At 42.5% G+C, this 22,224-nt stretch overlaps 1 protein-coding gene and 1 non-coding gene across 13 annotated transcripts in view; both read left to right on the top strand.

The window, feature by feature from the left end:
- CUNH3orf67 (chromosome unknown C3orf67 homolog) overlaps nt 1–21,883 on the top strand; it is a 273,967-nt gene extending 252,084 nt beyond the window's left edge. For all 12 annotated transcript variants that reach the window (XM_029567378.1, XM_029567377.1, XM_029567376.1 and 9 more), the window contains 2 exons: nt 6,776–6,870; nt 21,329–21,883. In XM_029567378.1, coding sequence (XP_029423238.1) covers nt 6,776–6,870; nt 21,329–21,441 — 208 coding nt within the window. In that variant the 3' untranslated portion in view covers nt 21,442–21,883. The remainder of the gene's footprint in view (nt 1–6,775; nt 6,871–21,328) is intronic.
- LOC115071706 lies at nt 15,143–15,252 on the top strand. Its single transcript, XR_003850793.1, has one exon. It is a non-coding gene; the product is annotated as a U6 spliceosomal RNA (small nuclear RNA).
- Nucleotides 21,884–22,224: the final 341 nt, after the last annotated feature.

Genomic DNA, 22,224 nt, shown 5'->3' with positions numbered 1-22,224 from the left:
GTGACTAGCTAGGCATTGTTTCTCTCTTGTATCGTCTCACCCCTCTATCATGGTTTTCCTACTTAAGGTGCCCCACTTCCCCCCCTTTCTTCCTTACTAATACCCTTGCTCCTAAACCATAGAAGACTTTTAAAATCAGGTTTTCTTTCAGTGAATAAGAAATAATCATTGGTACCAAATGAATGTCATTAAATATTGGATAGATGTTGCTACAAAATTGCAAAATTCCTCACAGAAGAGCCTCTGTGAAAAGTATTTTACTGGCTGGCTCCTCTGACCCAGAGCATTATGGTGGCAGATATTTGAGCACCGTGATAGTGTCATGTTTTATGTCTCTGAAAATAAGTGCTCTCCAAACAGCCACCTGAATGTCTACAAGATTACAGGCCACCCCACTGCAAAGGAATCCCTTTAAGGACATTCACAGATAAGCTGGTCGTCCAGGTTAGCCAGCGAGTACAGCTCCTGGTCTGTAGTCATTTTCTGTTCACTAGAATGCTTCTTCCGTCAAACCATGACACTCCCCAGGCAGGAACCAAAATAAAGGTCCCCTGTAGTCCCCAGGCCTGGCTGGTAGGAGTTCAGTAAACAGTTACTATACACAAAGCGATGATTAGCTGACTTGCTCTCATGTGTTTTGTCTATTATGTAGATATATGCATTTATAGAAAGCACTTTAGTAAAATAAGTGTATAAAATTGTCTTAGCAAAATCTTGTCCAAATATAGGAATTGAAGCAATACACTATCTTTTAAAAAAATCTTTGTGTATCTGCGTTGGGGGTGTGTTCATGTATCTGACTGTGGGGGATGAACACATGCCACTGAGTTGGTATGGATGTCAAAGGACAACCTCAGCTGTTAGCCTTCACCTTCTACCTTGTTTAAGACAAGGTCTCTTGTCATTCTCCTTGGTGTATGCCAGGCTAGCTGGCCCAAGCTTCTGAGGAAGCTCCTGTTTCCACCTCCCATCTCACCACAGGAGTGCTGGGCTTATACCCAAGTTTGGGCCCCATGTGTAGGGATCCAAACTCAGGTCCTCATGCTTGTACAGAAAGCACCTTACCCACTAAGCCACCTCCCAGCCTGTAGTCATGGTCTGCCTTAACTGAGGATATTGTCTTCAGTTCTGTAAATGTCTGCTTCAGCTCTCCTCAAATAATGTTCACTGTCTGGCATGCAGATTGTGTGAAAAAAGAAAAAAAAACTGGTGCTCCTTTTTAACTAAAAATTTCATCAATCTGTACATTGTTAAAATTCACAAGATGGTTTTTATTCTTCCTTTTCACTGCATTTATAAGTGTATTTTTGTATGGTTGGTATTTAAAATTATTCTACTGCCTTGACTGGAGTAAAACACATTGTCTGGTAGTTCTCAGCATTTACACATGGGGCTAGGAACCTCTTCAGAAGGAGGATGTGTTGGAAGACCTACCAGGGACATCATACCAAGAGAGAGGGAAAAGAAACTTGCACATGCTCAAAGAGCAGACCTGATGGGAAAGGATGTTTATCTGCCATAGGAACTGAGTGAGGCCTTCCAGTACAGGGTGAGAGTCAGCCATTGGCTAAAGAGATTATAGTGAGAGCTGACGAAACTGCCCAGAATATTGACTGCAGGAAAGGACAACAGTGGAAATAATTAAACAAGAAGAGATTCCAGAACATGGCGGGGAGGGGGGGGCAGAATCTGAAGGAAATGGCTCAGAACGAAAACTGTGATAGACGTGTTTTAAAAAGGACCTGAGCCAGAATTCCCCGTTCACTGTATGTGTTCTATTTCCATAAGGGGAGGTGTGGAGGTTTAAAGGAGTTGATCCAGAGTCAATGGATTGGCATTAAACAGCACATACAGAAAGGGAAATATGTAGGATACAGTTGCTAGACCATTGACTGCTTATGAACAAGTCACCAGATAAAGGAATGTTTGAAAAAAAAAGCAGTACTATTAATATATGAGGCAACCTTTTTTAAAAGAGCATAGGGATGTTGCTTATGGCAGCACTCTTGAGTAACATGCACAAAGCACTGGGTCTTATCTCACACTGAATAAAAGAGGAGACGGAAGACCATACCTCGGGCAAGAGCATAGCGTGAGCTGCAGCAGCATTTCTCTAGGTGTGCTGTGTAGTCCCCAAAGGCACGAGAGTTCTGGGCATAAATGGGACAGTACTACATCCTCTCTACCCCTCACAGGACAGCCATGGAGTTTTACAGGATCTGGAATGTCTTACAAGAAAAAAGTCCTGATTGATTATGTTGAGCCCAACGTTTTCCATATTTTTGTTAATATGCAAACCTCTTTTAAAATTTTAGCTTATACAACTAAACAAATGTGTTACTTTAAAGTTTTCATTGCATGAAATCTTCCAAATCTATGCTAAAATATTGTGAGTTGTCAATAGAACCCTAGTCTTGAAAAGGTTAAAATTAGATGCTCACCTTACACCAGAATAATCATACACCATATGCTAGAATAGACTCTGAATGGATCAGAAATCTAAACATAAAAATTGAAGCCTGGGGGCTGGAGAGATGGCTCAGTGATTAAGAGCACTGACTGTTCTTGAAGAGGATCCAGGTTCAGTTCCCAGCACCCACATAGTGGCTCACCACCATCTGTAACTGCAGTTCCAGGGGGTCTAGCACTCTCTTCTGGTCTCTGTGGGCATTGCATGCATTTGGTGCACCTACATACATGTAGGCAAAACACTAGAAATAAAATTAAATTAAAAAAACAAAGCCGGGCAAGTTCCTTGAAGAAAACATGGGTGATTGCTATAAAAACGTGACTGTAGGGAGAAGCTTTCTATGACTCCAAATACAGGGGCTATAAAAAATATTGATCCATTTGACTGCACAAAAAATAAAAAAACTTTTTATGTAGCACAAAACTCTCAGCAAAGACAAATGAACAAGTGAGGAGAGAAACCATGATGGAAGGTGAAAAGGATGGATGAATGGAAAGAGAGATGCATCCAAACATATGTACATATAATCACATGCATATGCATGTATGCACACATATATATTTCTTAAATGGCCTTAAGCATATGAAAATGCAATCAATTCTACTCATAACGAGAATAAAGACAGAGGAAAATTGTCTTGTCTCAGGTTGGGAAGTATTTGGAAACTGAAAGGGGTTGTAGCTTTGCTCCTGGGAACCCGTCACACTCATACATCGCTGACAAGAGAGCAGATGGGTGCACTGTGGAGGGAATTTCTCATTATCTAACAGCTCCAAGTATGCAGTTGCCCTTTGTTCCAGGAATCCCACTTCTAGGAACTTACCTTGAAGACTTCCAAGTGTATAAGAAGGGCTATGCCAAGGATTATTCATTGCTGTGTTAATTTCAGTGATTGCAAGTATTGGAAACATGCCCAAATACAGGACAGTGGTGAAATAAATGACAGTGGATCTGCATGTTGAAGCATTATGCAGCCACAACAAAGGATGAGGAAGCTGCCTAGGAAGTAGTATGGAGTGGTGTCCACAATACACTACAAGCCGAAAAAAATCAAAATACAAAACAATAGCCGTTGCATGCTCCCTTTGCCAAGAAAATGGAGTGGTGTCCACAATACACTACAAGCCGAAAAAAATCAAAATACAAAATAGCCGTTGCATGCCAAGAAGGAACGGTTATTCTGAAGAAGTATGATGGACTTTCTTTTGTAAGATGAAACAGAAAGATGAAGTCAGAACCAGTGAGGAGCTAGTTTTACAGTGAGGGCTGGTGGGGACAGACCAGAGGGGAATCCATGGAGGGAAAGGAGGATGCAACTCACCTGAGCACATCTTTCTGTGCATTTTTGATTTTTGAATTGTTCAGGCTTCATTTACTCAATGACAGTTTTAAAAATAACATAAATCAGGAATGACGGAAGGAAAATAAAACCCTAGAAAGTACAATGCAGACAGATGCAGATAACTCTGTTTTGCATGAATAATATAACCACACCGAAGAAGGCCAAGAAGGGTTCTCCCAAGAAAATCTGGGGCCGAATATTTTGACTAAAGAAGAAAATAATCTGAAAGTAGAGAGAGCTACAGCATGGGTTTGTAGGAGATACAGAGTGGGTTTGTAGGAGGGCTAAAGTGGGTTTGTAGGAGGATGATCTGTTGGTTTTGTTTTTGTTTCTGTTTTCATATTTTTATGTATTTGATTTAGTATTTTGGACACTACTTTGGGTGTGTTCTGGACCCATAAAATAAGTAAATCCCCCAAGGATAATGAAAGCCAGATTCCTGGCTGCCTTAAAGGAGTTACTAATATGGAGAGATAAAGCTGAGTATGAACATGTGGCACTGGGTTACTATCACAGGAATCAGTGTGAGTTCGAGGTAGAGACAAGCGACCTTCAAATGGTTCCTGTGATGAACCAAATAATGAACACTTACCCTGTCATAGTGCCACAGTAACCACGACGTTATGGGAACACAAGGACTTGGCAGCAATCCAGTGAAATTTCATCCATGGACACGGAAGTTTGAATTGCTTATAATTTTCATGTGTAATGAAGCATTGTGTTCATTTTAACCACATGAAAATATAAATGGTCAAGGGGCCAGGCGTGGTGTCACATACCTTTAATCCTAGCACTCAGAAAGCAGAGGCAGGCAGATCTTGGTGAGATGGAGGCCAGCCTGGTCTACAGAGTGAGTTCCAGGCCAGCTGGAGCTACAGGAAAACCCTGCCTCAAAGAAACCAAATATATATATATATATATATATATGCAAATTAGTTTTCATATTACACAAAAAAGACAATGGAATAGACTTGGCCCATGGACCATAGTTTAAAACCTCTGATTGATTGATCAGTTAGGTTGATTAATAGTAAATATAATGAAATGGTTGAAGAATCTGGGTAAAAGATTTATACAAATTCTTTGCAGTCTTTTTGTTTCCTCTTTAAATCTGAAATTATTGTTTAATCTGAAAACATGAACCCTATGTTGTCCGTGCATACAGCTGAGAAGGAATGCCACCAGGTCATTGGCCTAACATTCAAACACTGATGCCATTCACATTTCCCACATTCCCTGGACCAAGAATAGGAGTGCCGCCTGCTGCTGTGTTCCTGTCCTGCTCCTGGCCAGTAGCAGGGGTGTCTTCCAATGAGATGGTTATTTCCTCCTGTTCATCCCTGTTTCTCATCACTCTTAGTGAGTAATGAGGTTACCGGGCTGGTAATTTGTACATGACCTCATGATTTTCTATAATACTGGAATTTTTGGTCTGCTGTAATTAAATGGACTAAATAACAGGTGCTTATCAGAAAATGTCCCATTAGCTTGAATGTCTATGACAAATCCCTTCTGAGGTCCTTAATGCGTTATTATGAAATTCAGTTACACAGCATGCGCACCTCACTTATTTTGCCCATCATAATCTAGGGATAGCTCTAAGCAATGATTGAAAGTCTCTTAAAATATTACAAGTAGGAATTCAGTAATTCTTCCATTCAAATGCTTTTATACTGAAAGAATAAGTGACTTACAAAGTGGAAACCTCAACTATATAATCTGGCAAACATTCTTCCATCTCACTAGTTTAATCCCAGCAAAACCATGGCCCCACCTTGGTTTGTCCTTGTAGGCTAGGCCACAACATGAGCGTCCTTGGTAATAGTAACATAGCTGAACAGTAACATAGTTTACTTAGTGATAACACTGTACTCAGATGCATGCCAGACGTTTTTCCTCTAATTCTGTAAACCAAACTCTGTACAGTCACTGGGCAGCATTAAATGATTTGGCCAAGTTCTTACTTTCAGGAACATGGAGCTGAGACTGGCCTTGAAAACTGCTGTTCTTAGTTGCTGGTTGGGACTGCTTTCATTGTAGATTAATACTATGAAATACAGAAATTCAGAAAGAAATATTAAGTCATAAGAACAGGCTTCTGTTTAGAAGGAAAGGGTAAACAATAGAGGCCGCCAGTGTCCATGCAAGAAGCAGAATTCATACTGGAAAATCCTTTCCATTCCCTTCCTGGCCCTTTTCACCTAAGAAGCTCAGGAGCCAGTGTAGAGATGAGAAACATTTGATTCGTGCCTTCTAAAGAGAACCCACATGAATTGTACCCACCCAAGTATCTAGCAGAAGGACAGGAGACAGAGAGAGAAGAGGAGGAAGGTAAGTAAAGGGGCTTTCCACATCAGCTCCAAGACTGACTTCCGCTTACTCAGATGGAGAACGTTATCATCCAGGACATAAGTGACTGTGTCAAGCTCTCTCACCCAAGATCAGAAAGAGCGTCATCTCTGCTCTATTTCTTCTGATTTACTGAAATAATTTCCTTATGTGAAAAAGACTGTGGTACAGGGCTAGTGAGACAACTCAGTGGATAAACGTGCTTGCACCAAGCCTAATGACCGAGTTCAATCCCTGAGACCCACGTTAGGAGAAAACCCACTCTTGTAAGTTGTCCTCTGACTGTCACACAGGAGCCATGTGTACACACACATATATCCATAAATGTAAAAAAATGCAAATAGGCTAAAGCTTAATAGCAATACTAATAAACTTTTGAGAGAATTATATATCCATTTAGTTTGATGTTTTATCAAACAACTAATTGGTTAAATGATCAACTCCTTATTAACCATTTTACAAGACTACTAATTACCTGGACATCTTATCTTTCTGAACCATGAAGGAAGATAAAGTGTTTCTTTGTGGAAACCCCAGAGAATTGAAAATCCAGGGGAAACATTAAATCTTTATGGAATTGCAGCAGTTACTGATTCCCTTTCTTTTCTTCTTAGGGACTGGTTAAGCATGCTGAGCCCACCTATCGTCCCTCCCAGTCAACAACCAGTGGAGCAGCCTCTGGATTCCTCTGGAAGTTTGAGTGCTCAAGGTGAGAATACAAAAGAATGCTATACATTAAAAAAAAAAAAAAAAAAAAAAAAAAAAAACTAAACCATTTGCTACAAATAGAGAAATTTGGTCACAGTGAGATACCAGTTCATTACTGGTCATGTGGCTGCACATTCAAACTGAGGTGGCCTGTGCCTCATCTTTTAGGGGAAGTTCTTTTCTAAACAGATTAGAGAGGTGAACTGTCCCTGTTCTGAAGGCCAAACCCAAGGCGAAATATAGTTGAAGGCATTATAAGCATGGCTTTGGTACTTTGGTACATACAAATCGGCCCTCATCTGATTTCCAACTCTCCCAAGTCCCACTGTATGAACACTCTAAATTTTGGTTGCCTCCTTTATAAAGTCCTGATAGAAGACAATGTGTCTCCCTGCCCCCACTGCTTTCTTGTAAAGAGACAGTGAGGTATGTCTTTGACGCTCTGAGAACAGTGCCCGCCGAACACCAGCTACTGGTATTATAATAACAGAGCAGCACCACAGGGAACAGCCACGCACTGTGTGATGATGTTTTGATCAAAAATGGACCTCACCTATGATGCCAGTCCTAAAAGACTGTAATGGACCTGGAAATTTTCTAGTTCCTGGTATCCTGTCATTACAACTGTCATAACATCATAGTAGAACACATTGCTCATGTGTTTGTGGAATGGTTGTGTAAACAACCTACTGTGCCACCAGCAATTAAAGGTCTAGCACACATAAAGTACCTAATACATGATAATAACGAACTATACTGGCTCGTGTACTTTACTATACTTTTTAATCTTTTTTTTTCACTTTATGTGTATGAATGTTTTACCTGCATGTATGTAAGTGCACCACATGTGTGTAATGTCCACAAAAGTCAGAGGAGGGCATCGGCTCCCCAGGAACTGGAGTTACAGTGCTTGTTAGCCACCATGTGGGTACTGGGACCCGAGCCTGGGTCCTCTGCAAGAGCAGCCAGTGCTCTTAACCCCTGAGCCATCTATCCAGCCCCTTATTATTTTAGAATATATTACTACTCATAAAAAATGTTTACTATAAAACAGCATGCCATGTTACAGCAGCAGCAGCCTCATACATCTCCTGTTTACTGTGTTTCTTGATCGCATCAGGAGGCCACATCAAGTGATCAAGCTGTGCCGTTCAAGATCACATAAATTAGGATACACTATGACATTTTCACAACAGTTTCTCAGATTATGACCCCATTGTTAAAGGTCTATGCCAATACAAGGTTTCCTCAATACAGAGAAGCAGCCTTTGCATTAGAGCCAGGTAGTGTGAACTCTGGTAGGGAGCTGGGATGAAAATGCCCGTGGTGTACCCTCTGTTGCTGAGAGCCATGAAGATGGACTCTAGTTTCTGGTTAGGAGCAGTGAACCCGGACATCAGGACTGTGTGGAAGATAAACACTGACATATCTTTGGACTGGGATGTAGCTCAGTTAGAGTGCCTGCTTAGCATGATAAAGCCCTTGGTTCCACATCCAACACTGCATAAAACCAGACATGGTGGCACACGCCTATAATCCCACCACTCTGCAACTCAGACAGGAAAATCAGGAATTCAAGAGCATCCTGTGCTAGGTCCAGGCAAATCTGTGCTACTTGAGATTCTGTCTCAAAACAAAGAAACAAACAAAAAGAATCTTTGGTGAAAACAGGTTGAGACGGCAGGGATGAGAGGAAACTCAGGTGCATTCAAGTGCATGGTTGGAGTGACAAATGTCCTCAAGTCAGGCCCTGAGACAGTTTTCTGGGTTGAATTTTGAAGATGGAAGCACTGTTTCTAAAGGTTTGTTTTTTTAAAAAAAGTGAAACCAATATAAATTGTTCTAACAACAGGGTCAGGTCCTCCCTCCCTTGCCACCCAACTGCCCCAGGGAGAAAGTAGAGCAGCCCATTTTTCTTCAGGTGTGGAGAATTCAGAGTGAGAGGTCATGCATCTGACTTGTACTTTGTGGCCACCCAAGGGATAGAGATAGCTCTGTGATTTACCATCTGAAATGCATTATGCCCCTCAAATTGGGAATCTTTTTAGAAGTGTACATTTATAATTACTTATGACAGAAAAATAGAATCTTAGCTGTCAGGAGGAGACCTTGCTGTGAAGGAACAAATAATATGTTAAGTGTCCTAAATAAACCCAGGGAACCAAGAGCATGGTCCTTGAGCAAAGGCATATATATTAGTGATAAGTGACTGGAAGGATATCTTCAGGTCGCCACTGCAAAGCTCAGTTCTGGCCGTAGGAGCTGTATTATGTTGAAAGTAAACAGAACTTCCACTGAGGACAAATTCACAAATACTAGGAGTTGCAGCAGCAAGCTGGTCCGTGTTAACCAGATGAAGGACACCCCTCTGCCTGTCACCCCGATTTTCTTTCGGCTGTCCACTCTCCTTTTTTCATGAGCTTATACTTAATACTTTAATGAACTAATGTTTCCTGTTTGTTCACCACCTCCTGTTCTGATATGCTTGGATGGTCTGTAGTTAATTAATAGCATCAAAACTACTGTTTCCTACTTGCTTAATCTCGCCACAGCAATGTTGAGATTTTCGGCAGCCTATTACTTGCTGGTACTTGCTGATTCACTGAGATGGGGTTTCCATCCATTCCCATAAGTTATTTGCAGGATAAAAATAATGGGTCAGTTGTGCAATGATTGGAGGAATTATCCCTCCCATTCTGCTTTGTGGCAGTCTGTCAAGAACTGGGACTTCTTTAAATGTTTATAGAGTTTCATGACTCTGGGCTTTTCTTTGTGACAAGAACTCAATATTTAATTTACATTCACTTCAAATTTTCTTTTTGTTCTTGAGTCAGTTTTAGTAATTTTCATCTTTTTAGGAAATGGTTCATTTCACTGAAATTGTCTGTTAGTTGAAAGTTATACACAACTTTTTAACTAGCACTGTCTTGTAATCGTTTTAATTTCTCCTAATATTAATCATAAAGTTCTTTCTTTCATATATGCTTAGATAACTTTTGCCATTTCTCCCTTCAAGTTCTGTGTAAATATTTCTCTATTTTTCATCTGTTCAAATAAAGTTTTAGTTTTTTAAAATATATTCTTTATTATTTTATTTTATGTGTGGGAGTGTAATGCCTGCACGTATGTGAGTGCACCCGTGTTGTGCAATGCCACTGAGGTCAGAAGAGGGCTTCAGATTCCCCTGTAACTGGAGTTAAGGACAGTTCGTAGCCACCATGTGGGTGCTGGGAATCAAACCCAGGTCCTCTGCAAGAACAGTCAGTGCTCTTAACCGCTGAGCCATCTCTCTATAAAGTTTTAGTTTTACTGTAAAAAAATAAATAAAAATAACAGTGGGGCAGGTTTCCAGTTTATATCATCATTTGAAAGGGGGTTGGGGAGGGCTCTGGTCTTCTGGGACTCTTCCTGAGTTTCTGTTGCATTATTCATTCATTGGCACTCAGTGCCAGGCACTGTGCTAAGTCATTGAATTTAATTCTCATGCCATCATGGGGAGGAAACCCTGTGTGTCACAGCAGAGGAAACTGGGGCATGGAGTTCTTAAATGACTTGCCCAAGGTCATACCACAAAAAAATACAAGGCTAGGCTTTGAATGCTAACAGCCTGGCCCCAGAGCCCAACTATTATATCTTTACACTCTTGAGTTTTGAACCAGATAAATGGATTATCTATTTAAAACCTAGTATACAAAGCCAGGAACTGGGGCAAGAGAGATGGCTCAGCAGTTAAGAGCACTGGCTGCTTTTGTAGAGGACCCAGGTTCAATTCCCAGCACCCACATGACAGCTAACAACCATCAGTAACTCCAGTTCCAGGGAAATCCCATGCTCTCTTCTGACCTCCGAGGGCATTGCACTACACAGGTGCATTTACATACATGCAGCCAAAACACTCATACACATAAAATAAAAATAATAAAGTATTTTTTAAAAAACCAGTAACTGAAAAAAAAAAAATTTTATATTGAGAGTTCCTGATCAATCAGAAAAAAAACGAAACAGCTCCAGGGCTAAACCACTATGCTCTTAGTGACGTGGAGAGGACAAAGAGCGAGAGACCTGAGACCTCTGACCAGTGCCTCAGTCTGGGCCTCCTGCCTTCCCACCTTTCCTTATTCAAAATGGCAGGTAACCACAGTTGATGAAATCGAAGGCAAGGCCAAGAGCTGGGGTCTCTGGCCCATAGGCCTCCACAACCTAGGTCTTCGCATGTAACTTGTCACCTGACAGGCCTTCCCAGAGTCTTGCCAAAGACTCTCAGTCCTCAGTCTCCCACCTGCTATCTCCTCTCTCTCTCTGTCTCTCTCTCTCTCTCTCTCTCTCTCTCTCTCTCTCTCTCCTCCCTCTCCCTCTCCCTCTCCCTCTCCCTCCCTCCCTCCCTCCCTTCCAATATTTCCTTCAGGTTCTTTCCTCAGTTTGAGACTTGGAGGCTGGAGAGATGGCTCAACGGTTAAGAACACTGGCTGTATTTGCAGAAGACCTGGGTTTGAATCTCAGCACCCCTTGGCAGCTAACAATTGTCCGTAACTCCAGTTCCAGGGGATCCGACAGCCTCTTCTGTCCTCCTCGGGCATTGCACGACACAGGTGCACTTACCTACATGCGGGCAATACACGCATACACATAAAATAAAAATAATAAATAAAATTTAAAATTTAAAAAAGAGCAGACAGAGACTTTGCCAGTTTGCTCACTCCCAGGCCCAGGTCGCTGTGCATTGCTGGTATGTATTAGCTTCTCTGAATTCTCATTAGAAAAAGACAAGAAAGAAAGGGAGGGAAGGTGAGACATGCTCCTCCCTTGGCCATTTCCTACAGCAACCCTTGAAAAACGGAGTGGTTCACAGACCTGACCTCCGAGTTCCTGCCTCAATCCAGTATTTTGTGTATTGGTAGACTTTGAGAAATCAAACATGATGGCAGTGACTTCTGCATTATATTTATAAGTAGTGAAAACTTACTTCAAAGGACATTTCAGGTGAAATCCTAATATATAAAAGAAGGGAAGAATTAGGGTCTCCGAGTCCTACCCTGGGGCCCTGATGAGCCAGTTAGAAACTGGTTCAGTTCCGATCACTGTTTGCCTTAAGGAGTAAATGGCTCCCCAGGGTCAAATGCCCCATTAGAGCCCAAGCCAGGCTCGAGCCGCCTCCCCCTTGGCTTCTTTCTGCTGAGCGGCGTCACTGCTTTGTGAGTGGGATTTTGGAAGATGGAGTCACAGAGAAAAAGGGATTTTCTGCCTTCAGACTTCTGGGACAAAAATAATAGCTAATATTTGTTCTGTCTTCCTCTGTCCAGGCCTTCACATGCACCTTGGTTCCCACAGTAGCCTACAAAGTACGGGTACTGTTACCACCCCCATCTTTCACATAGTTCACCTTTACCAAGGCTGTGAAACGGTGCCCTGGACCACCTTGCCTTCTTCCCAGATGGAGAGGCCAATGTGCATTGGGGCAACTGGAGGTGGGACCACATGTTAGCAGCAGGGAACAGCTTGATGACCTGATGTATATAGATTTGTAGAACATGTGCCTGGGATGTACAAAAGGAAGTACATGAGTTACATCTGGCACTCGAGTCCACGATTCTTGTCCCTCTCTTATCCTGTAGGACTTTGTGTCCCAGCCAGTTTCTGCTTAGCAAGAATGCCTCAAGTGTATAAACAGCATCTTCAAGTGAGCCGAGCACTGGGCAGAAACCACGTAGTACTCACAGAGTTAAGCTCTGATCCCTGCCACCCAGCTGGAAGGAGACTTGGCCGGCTCTCCACACTGCCTCCTGGGCTGTAATACGCTTGCGGAATATCAATTACCACAAGCACCAGTGCCTTTAACACTCACTAAAAAAGTGTTTTCTCAGAGCCCATGTGAAATGTAAAATGGGAAGTGAAGATTTCAGAACTTACTCAAGAAAACTACCAAGTTGACCTTTTAAACATGAACTGTACTTTGCTGGAAGAATAGTTGTCAATTTGTTTTTGACATTTGTTCCTTTACAGATATGACCCTTAAATTATTCATGCCTACCAGCTCTGAAATGGAATAATAATCACCTCTCCCTTCAGCCTGTAGACCTCTTCTACAATTCACACAGATTTTGAGTAAGCGCGGCACTCCAAAGTGTTTTTGGAGTTATTAGAGTCTCATAAAAATAACATTCTTGTACCTCCTTTATGGCAGTGTCACATAGGACATCCCTTTATGAACAGTGATTAGTCTCCCACAAGATATAAATAGGTATTAAATGCTAATTTTTTAGCAATATCCAAATTAGTAGTAAAGAATTTCCAGAAATCTTGTCACTTCTTACAGCCAGCCAGACAGAGATGGCTCTCGGGCTGCCTGCCTGCATCAACAGAGGAGCTCTTTCATGGTCATTGTGTTTACAACTTGACATTTACCTAGTAGTCTGAGAGTGTTGCTTGTTGCTTCATCAAGCACGGGTTGTACCCCAGTGCCTTAAGCAGTGTCTGTCCAGGAAACAGTAAGCACTCCACGAAAACCTCGTGAGTATTTGGTGCATGGGAGACATAGGACAGTGTGAGCTAGTGCACACTTGGGATCACAGCACTCAGAAAGAGTAAACAGGAAGATCTTGAGTTTGATGCCAACCTGGGCTATAGAGGAAGACCCCTGCCTTAAGAAAAACACAAATACATGAGAGAGAGAGAGAGAGAGAGAGAGAGAGAGAGAGACAGAGAGCATCCCCCAAAAGAGCAGTATTGGTGATATAAGGTAACAGAAGCATAATAAGGTACTGGTATTTGCCCTGCACTGTGTGGAATTTTCCTGGTGATGGCATCTCCCAACACTGCCTATTATGGGGTAATATTACATCATTCATGACAGGGAAGTTAGTGGAACAACCTGGTTCACACACTGAATATGTAGGAGGACCTACCAGAGGCTTGCCTGACCATCTGCAGCTACCACAGCTTGTTTAGGTCAGTAAGAACCACAAAAGTACAATGTCTACTCTGATGCTTTTTCATTTAATCAGCTTTCTTTCCTTGAAGCTTTCTGGATTCAGCAGTCCTCTTTATGTGTGTGCATGTGTGAATAGGGTATATATGCACATGTGCCTGTGGTAGCCAGAGGTCTGCCTTGCACAGGAGTCAGCCACCTTGTTTTATAAGGCAGGGTTTTTCACTGATCTGGAGCTTGCCACAGGCATCTGCCTATGTCCACCTCCCCAGAACTGGGATTACAGGCTCTAGGAATCAAACTCAGCACTGCTGAGCTGTCTGTCCAGTCCTCAGCACTGCTGAGCTATCGGTCCAGTCCTCAGCAGACCTCTTTTAGTACTCTATGTAGACTCCAGTGCCTACAGCTCAACTTCTAATTTACAGAAGGATTCATAATTTTTCTATGGCATTTTTAAAAATATTTATTATATTTATTTTATGTGTATGAGTATTTTGCCCGCATGCATGTAAGTGCACGATGTGCGTGCAGTGCCCACAGAGGCCAGAAGAGGGTGTCAGATCCCCTGGAGCTGGAGTTACGGACAGTTGTTAGCCGCCATGTGGGTGCTGAGAATTGAGCCTCCATCCCCTAGAAGAACAGTGAGTGTTCCTCACTGCTGAGCCATCTCTCTAGTCCCTCTACAACATTCTTAAAATAGTACCCTTTCCCCTTCCCCTTCCATGAAGCAACCCATTGCCTTTTGTTTGCAATTTAAGCCTGGGGCTGAGAGATATTTCCTCTTAAATCCCTGCCAAGGACCAGGACTGTCTTCTCTGTGGAGAAAAGAGCACAGGGGTTCTGATCTAGCAACACTCACTTTATAAAGATGCACCTTCTTTTCCAGGGGCATTCCAAGAGAACTTTCTGATAGAAATGAAAACATGTTGCTGGTGTCCAAGACTCTCTATTCCCTCTTCTACAACCATCCCTACCAATACCAACAGATACAACAGGAAACCCACAATACCCAAGCATGGAGGCCCAGCTTCCCTTGCTGGAAAGGGAATTCATATTCCATTAGCCCAGTGCTAGAAGGCATACTCTTCTGAAGCTATGAGCTCTGTAGGCTTCAAAACATAATAGTGTGGCTACAGAGTCACCCTCACATGTAACGAAATACACCTATACTTATAGTAGACACAACCTGGAAAGAATGAAATTGCAGTACCCCCTAATTAACCATTCAAATCCCATAGCATAACCCTTAAAATAAAAGGCGGCCACTAGTTTTTACAAAAGCGATTTGTTTCCCCGTGGCACCTGACCTATAACCATGACATTATTTGCCTTCCAAAAGAAATACAGCATGCTTGCTTCGGCAGCACATATACTAAAACTGGAACGATGCAGAGAAGATTAGCATGGCCCCTGCGCAAGGATGACACAAATTTTGTGGGGGAAAAAAAATACAGCTTTCTAGCCTAGAGCATCTTCTCAAACATTTTTACCCCACTTGGTCTTACCTCTTCCTCCAGTTTGAAAGAGCCTGTTTGCCAAAGACCAAAATTCAGCACTTTGCAGACTCTGTCATGAGTTACTTTTACCCTGTTCTGAGGGATGTTGGCGAAAGACTGTGGCAATGGGTACTCAGCAGAATCTTATCTCAAATGTCATCTTTATTGATTGTCAGGCAGACTGCTCCACACGGTGACCCCTCACTGGTGAACTGCTTAAACAATAGTGTATTAGTATGCACATAAAAATACAGTCAATCATTTCTCAAGATCTATAGAAGAGAAAATGCATTAATGTTTTCCAAAAAAAATTCTAGATGGCAGCATCAGAAAATCGAAAACCAAGTAGAGTGCCTTGATTCGGAGATTTTAAATCTGATAGTGATACCCTGTCGTTTATTTGCAAGCTTTAAGCCTTAGCTTGCATGTATAGGTTTTCTATTATCCACAGTTAAAATGCATTAAATATAGATAATTAACATTTCTATTAATTGGCTCTCAAGGGGTTATTTACCCGAGCTGATCTAACTGAGGGAGGACAGTCAATATCACTGCATTTGGTCTGGCTCTGCTGGATTTTCTTCTGTTTTTGCTATTAACCAATTTCAAAGTGGATGAAGCTGAACGTTTGTAAATAGATTATTATCTGAAAGGTAATTTTATTTCACTAGAAATGGCTTTATTATGAGGAGAAGAGTGAAAATGTAATTTGGACCCCTGTCCAGATGCTCTGAGCCTGGCAGCAGAAAATAGTCTTATTTGTTAATTTGTCCTTTTGGAGTTTCTATAGCCAGTCTTTAAATAGAGCAATTTAGCATTTTAAGGAAAAACAAACTCTGCACTATCCAAGACCATAATTGAAAATTACCCCATACCCACGCAAGATAATTACCTTTCAAAGCAGTCCCCAACACTTGACATCATAGTGGTAATTGCTTAATGATATTATAATTTCATTACATAGAGGTTCCTATGGCAAAATGATTAAGTTGAGGGTTTTGGAAATTAAATTATAATGAAAACAAAACCTTTTATGTAAGTTTAAAGTACTTTTTTCATTGTAAAATTATACATAAACTCACCCAATTTTTGTGCAAGTATCATTGTCGGTAGTTTTAAAATTCATCCATTTAAAGCTTTGGTAACAAAACTCACGAAAGCTGTTAGTCCCCATGATTACAATGCATGAAGTCCCCATTCTATAGTGATACACATTGGAACGAATGCATTTGTCTAGCAGTTACTGCTCGGGTTTGTGTGCACTGTATAGCAAAACCTCCACTAATGAATCGGATCCACCTTGATCCCTTTGCAGTTGGATGATAAAGACCCATGGCCCATTACAATAGTTATTTTCATCTTCAAAGACTCCTGGCTAGTTGTAAAATGTTGAGCTTTCTAATTTAACAGCACCAGCTTAAAATTTCTCCATCTTTTTGTAAAGTACAGGCACAGAATACACTGAACAATTATATAGGATACAATGCTCATATGCTTAAGGTCAGCCCAACCAATGTGTTGGTAAAAACAGAGAATTAGAAGGCAGATCCCTGAGTGATGAATCAAAACCATGTACCTCAGCGACACGACTTTCATATTATACCTGATATAAAATTTAGTTTTACTTTCTGAAACATAAATGATTTTAGGTCTAAGGACTTTTATTCAAAGATGCATTCATCCTAGTGCCCCACATACTAGTTGGGAGCTTTTGATTCTACTCAAATCCTCTGTACTTTTTTTCCTCTCGGTAGTAAAAGCATCAACAAGTGAGCTGAAAATGAGCATGCCCCTCCCCTGCCCAACACAGCCAGCCTGTTTGCCATGATGCCAGCCATAGCATTTATTAAGCACTTGCTGTATGATGAGTTTTATCTTATTGCGCCCCCACTGGAGCCATGGCAGGTGTTCTTAACATCCCAACTTACAGGCAGAAAATACTCCACAGTGAATTTCCCCAGTATCTCAGCTTCAGTGAGGTAGAAATGGGATGTGGATCATCTCTGACTGCACTGTCTAAATGTCTCGCTGCCTACCTCTAAAAAGCCTTTCTTTCATCCTTAAAGTTGTATCGATGCTTTTGAGTTATTAAAAATTTATAGCATATAGTTCATGATTTATCTTATCACTATCCTAAATTATAATGATAACCATCATTTATTGAACAACTACTGTGTGCACTGTGATATTACCACATAGCACCACATCCAGCCTAAGCTTCCACAAAACTGTATGGCATAGACGTTGTGATTACTAGTTTAGAAACAAGGAAATTAAGGTCCAAGGAAGCAGATGAACCTGCAGCTAGTCCACAGTCATTCAGCAATCCTCTCCATCCTCCGGGATGCTGGAATCTGTGGACTGTGGATGTTTTTAGCCCCTCTTCGGAAGCAAGCCCAACACCTCTTTAGTCTTCACTGGATGCTTGTTTCGTGTTGTTAGGTCACACCCATTGGAAAGCAACGTTCAGCCTTTCCACGTGAAGGAAGAAGGGTGGAAGCAGGGCCTCAGAGCCATTCTCAAGGCAACCAAAGAAATAAAGGAAAGGCAGCATTTCTTGGACTTCCTGTTCTTTAGAAATTCTGCGAGGTGCCCAGCTCAGCTACTGCTATTAATCCAATGTGGGTGATAGCAAAGTCCTCTCATACTTCAAGGATATAAGTCCCACTAGTCGAAGCTTATCAGAGAGGGGTCATTGGATCTGGTCCCCTGTGCTATGCAGGTTCATCTACAAAATCCTAGACATATACTGCCCTAGACGCCCTTCACCCTCCCTGGAGGACATTTCCATCTACTGGTCGGTTCAAGTATTTAGAGAATTCTGCCTTGTGCTGAGCCAAAATATGCCTTCCCTGTAGCCCTCTTACCTCCTCCTGGAACCCCACCAAATCTAAACTACTCATCCCTATGCCTCCCCTCATCCTTGAAGCAGAAGGGGCTGCTGTCGGCTTCATCAAGATGGCTGTGTCCCTTGGGCCTGTTGAGCTTGCCATCCCCAGCCTCCCACATGGACTCTCATATTCATCAGTAGTTTTTGAAATATGAGAAATCAAATTTCTTTTGCTTCCAAATTGATGTTTGAAAATGTACCTTTTCAACACCTTTACATTTCTCTACCCTTTCCCATGTTTAAATGTCCAATTAAATGTGTTATGCCACCCCCTTCACAAAAACATCAAGCATGGTGTTAAAAGATCAGCGTCGGCACATTATGATTTTGAAATTTATTTGAGCAGACAAGAACTCACACATTGGTCAGCACCACTCTGCAACTGATTAGGCTCAACTGCAGAGAGGAGGAGGAGGAAACCTTCATCACATGTATATGAAAGCTGCACTAAGACAGTCCATGGCATTGGCCAAAGTGGAAGTGCCAGTTCGAAGTTAGCTTGGCAGTTTCTGATCACTGGACTTAAGTCCTCTTTTACCGTTTACAATGAGTTGGGGCTTTGGTTTGCTTATTAGGTAAGAACACAAGATGCTAGAGCCAGCTCAGATTAGTCATTGTTTTTCACAAGGGTATAGTAGAAGGAATACTGAGCTTAAGGCTGGAAACTTGACTGGCCCCAGCTCTGCCTCTGACTCACCAGGCAACCTCAGATGAACTGTTTCTCTTTGCAGGCCTTGGCTTCCTCGTCTGCAAGATGGGTTCCCTAATGCCTAGTACCTAGTCTACTGTGTCATGCATGCCTAAGGAGCTCCTGCAAGAGAAAGTGCTTTCCAAACCATTAGGGACTCAGCCAATGGGCATCCTACTTGCCCTCAGCAAGTAGGGCAGAGGGAATCCTTCCTTTTAAACCCTGTTTTTTTGTTTGTTTGTTTTGTTTTTGCTTTGTTTTTTGGTCTTTTTGAGAAAGGGTCTCCCTGTAGCCCGAGCTGTCCTGGAACTCACTATGTAGACCAGGCTGGCCTTGAACTCACAGAGATCCGCCTACCTCTGCCTCCCAAGTGCTGGGACTACAGGCGTGCGCCACCACGCCTGGCTTAAACCCTGCTTTTTAAGGACTGTTGGTGCTGAATTCAACTGACAAGAGTCAAGGGACAGCACATTGCACTGCACACAACCTAAGAACAAGATATTTCTTACACTCCTTATGTGCCCGGGCACCTAGCTCAGTGTCTGGCTCTGGGAATGGTGATGTTAAATGTTTTGAACGGTTGCAAGAAGGATGAGGCCGTGGTGTGGTTTCAAAGCTCCACTCATGTCCAAGCACAAGTCCTTACACCTAACTCCAGTTTGGCAGTGTCCTGATGGTGATCCTGCCAGCCTGCTCTGATTTTAACTGGGTAAAATAGGATCCTCCCTCCACCACCTGTCCATATAATGAGAAGTAACATTTAAGACCATGGGCTTTTGCTTTCTTAAGGGTCAGGATCCTGATAACCCAGGCTGGCCTAGAACTCATGGTCCTCCCTCTACCTCCTAATTACTGAGATTTCAGTTCTGTGCCTAGCCCAGTTAGATCATAGACCTTTATATGTGCCTTCATAGAACAAGGTCCTGAGAAAGAAATTTTTAGGACTAGGGAGATACCTCAGTCAGTAAAGTGCTTCCCACACAAACATGAGGACCTTAGTTCAGATCCCCAGCACCCAAATCAAAAGCCAGGCATGGAAATGCAGACCTGTAATCCCAGCAAGATGGAAACAGGTGGATCCCTAGAGCTCACTGGTGAGCCAGCCTAGCCAAATCAGTGAGCTCCAGGCTCTGAAGGAGATAGCGTCTCAAAAACAGGGTGGGATACAGCTGAGGAAGACATTAGACGTTGATCCCTGGCTACCATACACATTCACATACACATGAACAGGTGCATACCCACATACTCCTCTCACACATATACACAGCTCTTATGCAGCCTCTGTCAGTAGCAGATCTGTTTCTCATGCTCAGTGCCCTCTCGAAGCCAACCTTAGACTTTGTCATTGGTCCTTAATGGGCTGAGCTAGTGAAGAGAGGAATGTTGTGCCACCACCCCCCCCAGCCTTACCACATTCTTGCTGGCTCAAAAGTCAAGGCACAGACTTTCTGAAGAATACAAGACCCGCTCCCAGACACCAAAGCACTTAACAGCACTGGGCATGCAGAGGCCCTCAGCATTCTGGCAAGCATTTTTAACTTCATGCCATTTATTGGAAACTATGCTAATAGTTTAGGCAGTCAGTGTTCAGTTCATTCAAGCCATCAATCCATGTCTGACCAAGCTTAGACTTCCCACCACAACCTCAACTGCAAATCAGCTGGTTTCCTGTGTTCTCTGGGTTATGTGTCCCACATTTGTAAATAATGTAAATGATTCAAACGTTATTTGAGTGCATATTTGTTTGGAAGCCTTTTTAGAACAGAATGAATAAAGATTTTCTAATCTGACTTGGATCCACAGTGCTCTACATTTGGCACAGCTCTGGTCTGTGCAGTTTAGAAGTCTGATAATTAAGTTTTGAAGGCCATCCAGGTTTCCCTGATCCTAATGCACATAACTCATTTAGTCCTTTGACCCTGTTCCTTTCTTTTCCCTCCAGGCCATTCTCTGCACCATTTTGTTTTGGGGTCTTTACCCTGCACTGTGGAGGTTGTGTGGCTCTATCCTGCACTGTGGAGCTGGCCCTGGTTGTGTGGCTCTATCCTGCGCTGCGGAGCTGGCCCTGGTTGTGTGGCTCTATCCTACACTGTGGAGCTGGCCCTGGTTGTGTGGCTCTATCCTGCGCTGTGGAGCTGGCCCTGGTTGTGTGGCTCTATCCTGCGCTGCGGAGCTGGCCCTGGTTGTGTGGCTCTATCCTGCACTGTAGAGCTGGCCCTGGTTGTGTGGCTCTATCCTGCGTTGTGGAGCTGGCCCTGGCATTCCTTCTCAGTCGTGCACTGCCTCTGTGGAGTCTAACCATTTCTGCCCCGTTCCTCCTTTCCAGCCTAACATTCACCTGTATAGAGAAAATCTCCAGGGAGAGATGGTGATCCTTGCCTTGTCACCCTTCTCGGTGGCACTTTAGGAATTCTGGGCAAGGCCAACAGCTAATGTGTCTGTGGTTCCCCTTCCCCACAGGAGAAGAGGACCTGAGTGTGGAAGAAGATGAAGAAGTGCTGACTCTGTTGTATGACCCATGTCTCAACTGCTACTTTGACCCTCAGACTGGAAAATACTATGAGCTGGTCTAGTTCCTGCCATCGTGGTGGAGTGGCCACCCCCATGGGAGCCACTGGAAGTCCACTGAGGAGACACCATGACGCTGCGTTGGGCAGGCCCAGGGAACCAAGGGAGCAAAGAGAAGGAAGCACTGTGTAGATAACGTCCAGCATCGAGAGCACCTGCCTTCTTTCTGTAGATGTGTGTGGCTTTGAAAATTGTGAAGGAATGAATGGAAACCAGATTCCAGGACTTTGAGTCAGTTCTTATCTGTGCATTCTTATCCCACAAATCTCATTTCATATATTTAATGTAAGCAAATTAAGAATTACTCATTCAAATTTCGTGCAGTGTTAATCTGTAAATGATGGCTTGATACAGTACAGAAAATGTATTCTTGTCTAAACGATGTCTGGAACCTTTTATGTTATGGCTTGTTTGTATTAAAAATAAAGTATGGTGGTCAAAAGAGCACTTCTTTTTTTCACCCCAGTGTCTACCAGACTATTCCTAGACGATTTTCCATCCCTTTAGACTCTTAGGAAAGGAAACATGGAGCAGTCAGGTTTTAGGGTCACATTTGGGGCTCAGCCTGCACTCTTTCCGTTTCACTATAGTTCATCCAGAGTTTGCCAAAGATCACACCGTTAATCACTTAAGCTGCTTAGCATTCTACTTTGCTTTTTCCCTTTTTAATCTCTTGCCAATTATCTTTGAATTCTAATAATCTAGATCCATGGATGCAGATTAACAATAAGTCGCCATCTGAACACCCACCACACCTCCCTGCTCCCGTGACTTGGGCCTGGAGAAAC

Source organism: Nannospalax galili, unplaced genomic scaffold (genome assembly GCF_000622305.1).
Source record: "Nannospalax galili isolate Female #2095 unplaced genomic scaffold, S.galili_v1.0 scaffold561, whole genome shotgun sequence".
Lineage (NCBI taxonomy): Eukaryota > Metazoa > Chordata > Mammalia > Rodentia > Spalacidae > Nannospalax > Nannospalax galili.
The sequence above is the reverse complement of the archived record's forward strand: the minus strand, read 5'-3'. Positions and strand labels throughout refer to the sequence as shown.